The sequence below is a fragment of the Paramormyrops kingsleyae genome, chromosome 8, assembly GCF_048594095.1.
Source record: "Paramormyrops kingsleyae isolate MSU_618 chromosome 8, PKINGS_0.4, whole genome shotgun sequence".
NCBI lineage: Eukaryota > Metazoa > Chordata > Actinopteri > Osteoglossiformes > Mormyridae > Paramormyrops > Paramormyrops kingsleyae.
Window position 1 is genome coordinate 26264126 of NC_132804.1, and position 11276 is coordinate 26275401.

Consider the following 11276-nt stretch of genomic DNA (forward strand, 5'->3'; position numbering starts at 1 on the left):
TTTTCCATGTGTCATATATCATACAAATTGAAAATCAGCAAGAGCACAAAAACATTCTGTTGGGATAAACTGTCCATCAAGATATGGAGGAAGTATGTAGTTCAGTGAGTTGTGATCTGTCCCCATATCCAGGGGGTTGTAGGTTTGAATCTCATGGCCAGTATATAAATCATACCACCCTTGAGCAAGGCCCAGGGACCCTGCTCTCTAATCCCACACTTCCTCACTAATATGTTCCTTTGGACAAAACATCTGCTAAATTAAATAAATATACCATAAATGGGCTTAGACAACTGAAGTGAGACTAAAGATGGAATAGAAAGATGTAAAGATAAGGCTGTTTGTGTGCTATTTACTATCATTGCAAGGTGCTTCTGAGCTGTTGTGCTTTCCTGTATCTGTAACTGACTCTCTAGCAACTGGGTACACTAACTGGTTCTGACCTGGATTAAACTGCATTAAATTCCCTTTCTCTGGGATCTCCCTTTCGTACTATCCTAGTCAACCGCTGTGTCTGTGTTGAATAAAAGAGTTATGAGTTGCTTGATGATTCAGTATAATGGTATAAACGTCTCTTATTCAGTATATAATTGGCATCTTTGCGGCACTTTGGTTTTCTATATATAGATTATATTTACTAAATATACAGTATATGGTGTCATAATCATTACATTTTCATTTCATCCTCAGGTATAACAATGCTGGTATGTTTGTGTGACATGGTTTTGCAGTATTAATCATGTGTTAGTAATTAACGTAAAATATTTGGGTGTAGTCAAGATCATGCTTAATTCAAGGCATAGTAAAGTCGACAGTAGCACTTTACTGCAGCTTGGATAGAAATACACTCACCTAAAGGATTATTAGGAACACCATACTAATACGGTGTTTGACCCCCTTTCGCCTTCAGAACTGCCTTAATTCTACGTGGCATTGATTCAACAAGGTGCTGAAAGCATTCTTTAGAAATGTTGGCCCATATTGATAGGATAGCATCTTGCAGTTGATGGAGATTTGTGGGATGCACATCCAGGGCACGAAGCTCCCATTCCACCACATCCCAAAGATGCTCTATTGGGTTGAGATCTGGTGACTGTGGGGGCCATTGTAGTACAGTGAACTCATTGTCATGTTCAAGAAACCAATTTGAAATGATTCGAGCTTTGTGACATGGTGCATTATCCTGCTGGAAGTAGCCATCAGAGGATGGGTACATGGTGGTCATAAAGGGATGGACATGGTCAGAAACAATGCTCAGGTAGGCCGTGGCATTTAAACGATGCCCAATTGGCACTAAGGGGACTAAAGTGTGCCAAGAAAACATCCCCCACACCATTACACCACCACCACCAGCCTGCACAGTGGTAACAAGGCATGATGGATCCATGTTCTCATTCTGTTTATGCCAAATTCTGACTCTACCATTTGAATGTCTCAACAGAAATCGAGACTCATCAGACCAGGCAACATTTTTCCAGTCTTCAACTGTCCAATTTTGCTGAGCTCGTGCAAATTGTAGCCTCTTTTTCCTATTTGTAGTGGAGATAAGTGGTACCCGGTGGGGTCTTCTGCTGTTGTAGCCCATCCGCCTCAAGGTTGTGCGTGTTGTGGCTTCACAAATGCTTTGCTGCATACCTCGGTTGTAACGAGTGGTTATTCCAGTCAAAGTTGCTCTTCTATCAGCTTGAATCAGTCGGCCCATTCTCCTCTGACCTCTAGCATCAACAAGGCATTTTCGCCCACAGGACTGCCGCATACTGGATGTTTTTCCCTTTGCACACCATTCTTTGTAAACCATAGAAATGGTTGTGCGTGAAAATCCCAGTAACTGAGCAGATTGTGAAATACTCAGACTGGCCCATTTGGCACCAACAACCATGCCACGCTCAAAATTGCTTAAATCACCTTTCTTTCCCATTCTGACATTCAGTTTGGAGTTCAGGAGATTGTCTTGACCAGGACCACACCCCTAAATGCATTGAAGCAACTGACATGTGATTGGTTGATTAGATAATTGCATTAATGAGAAATTGAACAGGTGTTCCTAATAATCCTTTAGGTGAGTGTATACTTTCACATAGCTCGTTTGTTATACATTGCGCCGTGGGAAAACTCGCCAGGACAGGGCAGTCCCAGTTTGCGGAGTAGGCCAATTTCTGTATTTTATCAGTATTTAAAACGGCATTGATTAATGGTATACATTGTAAGAAATTGTATCAAATACAAAGGAATAATGTGATGAAAATTGTACCAGTTTCCTTCAAAATATACAACGACGGAGAGTAAGATTATTGAAAACTTTTGCATGTTATTTGAGTTCTTCATTTGAATATTTTTGGTTTTGTCTGTAAATTGAAACGCACTCATGTATGTTATGCTGTTATATTAGTGAACAGATTCTTAAGAGCTGATTACAAGTGTATGGTTTTTATATTTGTTTTATGAGGAAAATAAACATTGGAACTGCTATACTGACTTTAGCGAATGATACCTCTGCTTTGTAAGACATGGTTTGGACTTGCTAATGCGCATGTAGGAGAGACAACTCACAAACACACAGGGTAGGAAAGACTATGAGCGTTTAAAATAAAATACTCATGTTTAAAACTTTCCACCTGAGATTTATTAAACAAGATTAAATTATAATGAATTTTACATTTCCCGGTCGTACATTTCCCGATCCACTTCTAAAATAGAGCGCGAATATTAAATACTTAATTCATGCTTCCCTATTTTTACAATGGTAGCTGCGCTCATGCAGATTTTCCGCCTCTCTGGTTACTAGTTCAAATACAGTCGGCTAGCTCGAGGTCTGGCGATTCATTCAATTTGGCGGTTCGTCTGTCCGTCGCTGTTTATTTTAAAAGTTATTGTATTGCTTTCCTGAATGTTTAATGGTAGCCACAAAATTGGGTAAATAAATATGTCGGATCCAGCGCCTTTGGCCCAGCCGGCCGATGTGAGCGGTACGGCTGGTCTCGGAACACCCTACCCCGTCGGCTATCAAGCCTTTCAGCCCGAGGATCACGGCCTAGACCGCGGCTTCAGGCTCACGGCCTTCTCCGAAATGAAAGGATGAGGCTGCAAGGTCCCCCAGGAGGCACTGCTCAAACTCCTGGAGGGACTGGAACACGACCGACCGGGACCGGCAGCGGCGACGGCGGCGGGGGATGACGGGGGTGCAGGCACCGGTGTTGGGGACGAGGCCGCGGAATACGGGCAGCTCGCCCAGGTTGTGCAGGGCCCGCGACTGGGTAAGGAGGTTCTACGGTTTACTTAGCATGATGTGCATTCTGTTTAGCATCATGTGCGTTAAGCAAGGGGCCCTTTTTACATCGGGAGGGCTTGCACGTACCCGTGTACACCTGCTATTCTTGATGATCCTGTGTAACTTCATAGTCAAAAAATCAGCAGCGATCAAAGTGTCCCATCTTGGAGTTTTCTTTCACTTTTTACCTGAAACGTTGCATAATCGTCGTCGATGGTTAACGGACTGCATCGCTTATTTGCATTTACAAGTAAAAGACTTGGAGGTTTCATGTTGTACGTTATCACGCTCTTTCTGAATGGAAATGTTAGTGTAGTACAGTTGTAGGGCATTTTTCGGCTGGTTTCCCCCGCCTTGTGTGTCGATGGGGCAGAAGTATGTCTAACTATGCTCTGTTAACCTTTGGGTCCGAGAATACAAATCCGATGCATGGGGTTGCGTAAATAAATCAACGGGCTGTAAAAGGACTTTGGTCCGTATGCAATACCACCGTCTCTGGCCTCCCTTGCACGTTTAGTGTAGTACTCAAGTAAATGTCTAGCTGTCCTTAAACTATATTTTTTTCGGATTTTATTGAGGTCGCTCTCTGATCCCCTCTGCTCTTATGCTGCAGGTATAGGGATGGACTGCTGTGTGATTCCCCTTAGGCACGGGGGTCTCTCTCTGGTTCAAACCACTGATTTCTTCTACCCGCTGGTGGAAGATCCATATATGATGGTAAATTTCTTCCCTTTTGGGCTTCTCTCTCAATGTTGGACATGAAGTCGTATGGTGGATAAACAATAATTTATTTATTAAGTCATATGGTGGATAAACGATAATTTGGTCACTGGCCCTTGCCCCCCAGTAAGTCAATTGCTATATGATAAAGCACACCTGTAAGTAAAACATTCTATTGTGATGTGCATGTATGTGTTTGGTATTAATTAGTTAATAGGCTTGTCCCCATTCTCCTGTCTGATTGTACTGCCATCAGCTTATTGTCATGGAAATGCATCTCACTTGCAGGGCCGCATCGCCTGCGCCAATGTCCTCAGCGACCTGTATGCAATGGGCATCACCGAATGCGACAACATGTTGATGCTGTTGAGCGTCAGTCAGAAGATGAATGACAAAGTAACTGTTCCCGTACTCCTCCTGCCTTTAGTCGTGTTGTGCTGTAATGCCACTGTGGCACAGATCAGTGCTTTGTCAGGCATGATTTGTCGTCCCCCCCGTTACAAACGGGAATCCTGGCTGTGTTGACTTGTAAAGAACAAAACAAGCCACCAGGTTTTTTGTGTTAGAACAATTTCAGCTCTAGTCTCATGCTAACCCCAGAGCAGCATGCCTAGCTAGATGCCTAACTAGCTTGTTCCCGGGGCTTTACCTTGCCTGAAAATTGACAGGTCTTTAAAACGTATGGAGGTGCCGATGTGGGGCATTGCAGCCTCACATCCAGTGCTCAGGGTTTGACTTCTGCCCTTTGCTCTGTGTGTGTTTGTGGACCTTGCATGTTCTCCCTTATCCTGTGGATTTCCTTCAGGACAGTTCGCTATACCTCATGCATTTTGCCATCGTCATCTCACTCAATCACAAGCTTTGTGATCATTGTGCATCTTAAATTAGCATAATCTTGGCCCTGGGTGGTTGAATTTTTCTACTGGATTAAGAACTTTTCTCAGCACAATAGCAGTTGACACCACCCTGGGGGTTGAAACAGAAAGATACATCTGGTAACAAGTCTGCATGCTGATTTAAAACTGCAGTAGCTGGTGCTCACCATGCACCACTCATTACTTGTTTGAACTGTCCATCTACTCTTCATGATGGTCCTGATTGGATTGAGTCTGTGCTCATGCTTGTCATCTGCCTTCTCCTCCAGGAACGTGAGCGAGTGATGCCCCTGATGATTAAGGGATTCCGTGATGCTGCAGAGGAGGGCGGGACGTCAGTCACAGGTGGCCAGACCGTCGTCAATCCCTGGATCATCATCGGGGGCGTGGCCACAGTGGTGTGCCAGCCCACCGACTTCATCATGTGAGTGTTCGGCCTCTTCAGGTTGCAGCTCTAGCCACGTTAAGGCTGGCCCTCTGCCTGTGTCCGGCCGCATCCCCATTGGGTGTGGCGTTCTCTGATGGTCATCTGACTTGCGTTTCTCTTTCACAGGCCTGACAGTGCCGTGCCCGGTGACGTTCTGGTGCTGACCAAGCCCCTCGGCACTCAGGTGGCCGTCAATGCCCATCAGTGGCTGGACATGGTGAGATAGGGACACAAATCTCCTCTGTTGTTGTCATGTGTCATTGCGTTGCCTTCGGCTCCTTGATGTGTCCTGATTACTTGTCCGTGTAGCCCGAGAAGTGGAATAAGATCAAGCTGGTGGTTTCGCGGGAGGAGGTGGAACAGGCCTACCAGGAAGCCATGTTCAATATGGCCATGCTCAACCGGACTGGTAAGATGCCCCAGCCAGATATTTTTATTTAATAATCACCCTCCTTCCATTTTGCTTCACAGAAATGCAGGTTCTCTCAGATTTTGTTAGTCTTTGTGCATGTGTATGCAGGGAGGTTTAGTTATGCTTTTTTAGAATGCGACTTGCTTGAATGGGGCTGACATGTCACTTGTTCCCGCCCCCTCCGGCACGCAGCCGCAGCCCTGATGCACACGTTCAATGCCCACGCCGCCACCGACATCACGGGCTTCGGCATCCTGGGCCACGCCCGCAATCTGGCCCAACAGCAGCGCAGCGATGTCGCTTTCGTCATCCACAACCTGCCCATCATCGCCAAGATGGCCGCCATCAGCAAGGCCTGCGGCAACCGCTTCGGCCTGCTGCAGGGCACCTCGTCCGAGACGTCAGGTCAGGCGCTGTGTGTCCTGTGGCCGTCCTAACAGAACCAGCCACGTGAGACCTTACGGGGTAGCTAAGTGAGGCCCGTCCTTAGGGATGTGGGCAGGTTATGGGCAGGTAACTGTAGTTCACTGTGGGTCTGTTTGTTAATATTTCTACGAGGTTTGAGTAGCATCTAATTCTTTGTACTGTCCACACATTATGGTACATTACTTGGTATTTTGACTGTATTTTCAAAAGCAGCATTATTCTGGTATTTTTGAATTTTGATAAAGTCATAAAGATGATAAAAAAGATATTGTTTGCCCAAACTTGGATTGGGGGGGGGGTCTGGTAAGTTTTACCAATTCTCTCCCCCTGGCTGATTTAAAAAAAAAAAAAAAAAACCAAATAATTTTTTTTGGCTACGAACACAAAGTATTTGATTAAATTAATGAACTTTACTGATACCAGATGGAAATTCCCATAATTTACAGTAATACCACCCAAGCCTAATTTCTAGAAGCTTTATGGGTTAAAGTTTAGTATGATACTACAAGAATGCAATCCTCTTAATAATTTACCTGTATCAGAATCTGGTGTATTTAGATTTGAACAGCGGCTGTGTGTGTACAGTGAAATTATACTACCGTGATTAATGAACATTACTAATGCTACTCCTTTCCGAGTAAGGGCAGCTGCAAAAAACTGTTAAATCGCACTGGGAGACTTGATTGGCCTCTGTACAAGATACGCAGTGATGATTGGTTGCTAATTTTCACTGTGCATGTATCTGTGTGTGTCCCTCTCTCAGGGGGCCTCCTGATCTGCCTGCCCCGCGAGCAAGCGGCCCGCTTCTGCGCCGAGATGAAGTCATGCCGCCATGGGCCGGGTGGCCCACTGGGCCAGGAGGGGGCGGCGGAGGGCCAACAGGCCTGGATCATTGGCATTGTGGAGAAGGGCAACCGCTGCGCCCGCATCATTGACAAGCCGCGCATCATCGAGGTGCCGCCCCGGGGCTCCATCGGGGGTGCTCAGGAGGGCGGCAGCAACAACACCAACACCCCCAGTCCCGGCGACATCCAAAGCACCGTGGTGAATTGAGGCCCGGTGGCGGGTCATGTCCCCAAACCCTCTAGCTGTCTGTCCCTCTTCTGGCTCCTCCTCTTTCTCTCCCTCCGCTTCTCGTCGTCAATCGCGTTGTCGCTTGGGTAGGTCCCGCTCTGCCCCCGTCCTGTACGGGAGAGGGCATCCTGTGCTCACAGCTGTGTAAAACCGAGCAACTGTACAAGCTGTGCTGTCTGAGCTGAATTTGTGACTCTGCAGGTCTTTCCTTTCTCCTTTTCTTAGCGAGACATCCCCATATCAGTCTTCCTGATTCTTCCGGGTCTTATTTCCCCCGCTGTCCATCACCTCTCCCTGGTCAGCCACTGGGCTGAGAGCGACAGACCAAAAACAAGCCTCTTTCTCTGGTGGGAGAAGAGATGAACAGCACACCGCCTCATGTTCCTGTCCTTCTCCGCTACTCCTTTCCATTCCTGTCAATCCCATCCCCCTTTCATCCCATCGCCGTACCCAGACGGCACTGAAACTCACTCTGGCCCGTGACGTTGCAGCCGCCGCGAGCTATAGAGTAAGCATCTCCTGCAGTTACCTCCACTGTGGCCGGTCTGGTAGATGTCCCACCTTTGGGCGTGTGCGACTGGAACAGACGTGCCAAGGTTTGAGCCCGAATGGCTCCATTGTTTTGCTTGTTAACTGTTTACCTGAAATCATCACACGATATCCAATGCACCGTTATAGGTGAGGTCATGTGATCAAACCAAACAGTACAGCAAGTCCTTCTTAAACAATTGCCTGTTCATGACCATCTTTGGAGTGACTCCAAAACACATACAGAAGAGTTGGCTTGTTTGTCAGAAGGTTGAAGTCTACACCTCGCTGAATGTCTCAAATGACGATGCAATAGCAAGATTAGATTTGATAGCAGCGTGTCGCTTTAAGTTGCTTTAATGGAAATCCCCCTGCCTTTGGATCTCAGCTTTGATCTGTTTGTTTTTTTTAATATAGAAAATGTTCTGTAGCTTCAGCATGAAATGATCATTCCACAATCACTAACATTGCAGCATTCACTAGTCTTGACTCTACAGTCGTACAGTCAGTTTGATAGGGGCTCTGTGCGATCAGCATTGGTTGGGTGGGTTGGATTTACAATTGGAGAACGTCACCAGAACCCAAAGTATGTGACAAGAAGATCCCGTCTAACTGAAAAGTCAGATAATTCCCCCCAAATAACTGAAGTCATCATGCTTTAAGCGCAGTTTCGTGCTTAATGAACCTCTGCTCAGCTTTGAGGTGATATGAAGTCTGCTTCCTGGCTGTCCTGCAGTTCTGCCCCCTGTGTCCGTCCTAAAACATGGGGGTTTTCATTAAAGGTTTTCTGATGCCCCACTGCAACAGTGCCTATGAGTGAGCGAAATGAAGTGTGTATATCTTTTTTTTTGGGGGGGTTGGTGTCTTGTGTGTGTCAACATTTTTTGGGAGGGGAGGCTTTGGGTATATTTTTTTTCCTATGAAAGATCAGGTGGTTTATTAAATGTCTGCAAGTTAAATGGTGAATCCATGAAACATCCTGTAAGTTTCTAGGTATGAGGAAATAATATTGTGTTGATTTATCTGATTAAACAGGGCGGGGGGTATTTAAAAATCAAAAATGTAAATAGAACTGGGTCCCCCCATTTTTCCATAATTTTGGTCTCTCTGCTCTGATATGGTGTGAGCCCCCAACTTCTTACTTTGGGTTAGAGCGAGGCTTGAGCAGCTCTCTCTGAACCAATGGAAGAAGTCGGAGCTCTGGTTGTGCCACCTGATTGGTCAAAATGGCACAGAAAGCTGCTTTCATCTTATTATGATGCTCTGTCCTCTAAACCCCAGCCCATGGGGATGGATGGAGTTGATGACCTTACAAAGAAGAGGGCGGGCCCTGTGCTGTCCAGTCCAATCAGCTGGTTCCTTCTGAGTGAATGTGGATTTTTATAAATTCACTTGTCATTGCTTTCAATAAAACCAAGTATGTAGTTTCATTACTGTTTGGCTTGTTTTTTTTTTTTTTTTTGTGAAATCCATGGAGCTGACTTAACTTATGAAAGGTTTGGAACTGACTAGATACAAGGTTCCTATTCGGTATGTAAAAGCATGAAATTTGATTTTGATCTTTTCAACATCTTGAGTATGGAGAGGAAAAAAGTATGGAAGTATTTCAGTGCAAATACAAATATTTCTACTGTGTATTCAAAAAAATAATCAGATTTATTTATCTTTTTTAAATCATCAACACGAGCTGGTCGTCAGTAACATCCCAAACCAAAGAGTGGGTGTGTTTCTTTTATCAAGCAAGCTTCTATAATCTCCAGCAAGAAATATTGATGTAGGCTATCTAGCAATTTACAATTCCTTCAACGGTACATCAGCAAAGCCCTGGGCAACTACTAGCCTCCTGCAGGGCGTCTCGTCTCGTCCGACATGTCTGGTTACACGCTGCTCATCCTGTGACCTCTGTAACAGAACGAGCCGCATGTGACTTGCGAACTCTGGTCTAGCTGTCCTTATGGATACAGGTTGGCGAATGATCGTTTTCACCACTTGGCTTGCCGATCCTAAATGTTGTAGCTGACTGGCTAAGGATTGCAAAAGTGAATGTGAAGTATATGTAAAGTTTTGACATTTTGTACACAGGGAAGTCGTCAGCCGCATGGTGTAACAGACGCTTTGCCGTGTGGCTGCAGTTAGTTCAGAATCCTGGTAAGGACAAGATTCCCTGGAGAGCGCTTACTACTACAGGTACCCCCATTAACATCTTATACTGGGAGGCATGGAACTTTAAGATGGAACGTGTATAAGTGTCTAGGAGCCTTGGGGATAGCGCGCTACTATTAAGACAGCTTGTTCTGCTGGCTGTGAGCTGAAATTTTGGTGCTGATTTGCCAGTCTAGGTGTTTCTCTTTCAGGGATTATTGGAATCGGGAGAAACTTCTGTATGCAGATAGATTAGAGTCAGTCTCCTAAAATTACAATTAAGGATTTCACCCTAACTTTCAATCAGATATTTAATTTTACATTTTTGTCATGCCCCATCGCTTCCGAAAAACATGAAGATAAAACTCCTAGTAGTACTCTCATTTGGACACAAGGTGGCAGTTAAATACAGTGTATATCCCGGTTTGGATGTTTACGCTGACCTTGACTGCATAATCCACTTGTTTTCTTAACTGCCCCAGGAAAGGGCTGTAATAGTACAGGACTGAAAGGTTGTCAGTATAGATAACTGTTACCTAGACTTCCACTGTCAAATAGTATGTTTTTCTATTTAATTTTTTTTTTTTGATTCCCTCAGACCTACATATCCATGCTAAGGCCCTTCATTGCCCTCGACAGAGGTGAGCAATGTATATTGCTGTTGTTAAATATTATGTGGACAAAAGCATTTGTTTGGCTGTTTGTTGAGCTGTTTCTATGTAAAGGGAAAAAAAAATCTGCCATGCATCATGTCTGCTTTCATCTCGAATTTGTATATTATACCTCAGGAAGCTCAATCATTGAATTTGGAGAAGAAAAAAAAGAGGCTATTGGTTTGGTTGTGGAAGCTGAACTAAAATAGTCACTTATCAACTCTGAATATTGCTGTTCATCAATAACCAACCTTTGTCTTATACTGATTTATTATGTTAACTCATATCCTTGATTTATCATTAGATGCTAAAATTAAAACAGTTGGCATCAGACTGTTATTCACCTGCAGGGTAACAGATGTGTAATCCCTCGAATGACCCACCTGGTATGTTATCATTCGCCACTTTGCGCCCAGATTTGAGCCGGTCCACATGTGGTTTAGTCTGTCACTGCTGGCTTTCCCCAGCCTAGCTTCATTTGGCATTGATATTGTATTAGGGGTTCAGCCAGGACCGCCTTTATCCGCCTGGCTTAATTTGACCCCGGTTATTTATGCTAGCTAGTTTATTTTCCCGTAACGTTTTTTCGCTCTTTCCATCCGCTCTTTAGCGATTGTTCCGGGTTGCGTCCCTTGTGGCTTATGTGCCAGATTTTTGTCTTTGGCTCGATCTGGTGCTTTGGTGCCTTGCGGTTTCCCTTTTTGTCCTTTGCCAATTAAAACAAAAACAAAAGCAATAATAAAAGCCCAGC

At 44.8% G+C, this 11276-nt stretch overlaps 1 protein-coding gene across 1 annotated transcript; it reads left to right on the plus strand.

Moving 5' to 3' along the window:
- The first annotated feature begins 2750 nt into the window (after positions 1-2750).
- sephs3 (selenophosphate synthetase 3) lies at positions 2751-9160 on the plus strand. The gene is made up of 8 exons (XM_023799646.2): positions 2751-3254; positions 3882-3985; positions 4277-4384; positions 5133-5287; positions 5417-5507; positions 5600-5699; positions 5895-6107; positions 6892-9160. The coding sequence occupies exons 2-8, from the start codon at positions 3890-3892 to the stop codon at positions 7179-7181; spliced, it is 1053 nt and encodes a 350-aa protein (XP_023655414.1). The 5' UTR covers positions 2751-3254; positions 3882-3889; the 3' UTR covers positions 7182-9160.
- The last annotated feature ends 2116 nt before the right edge of the window (positions 9161-11276 follow it).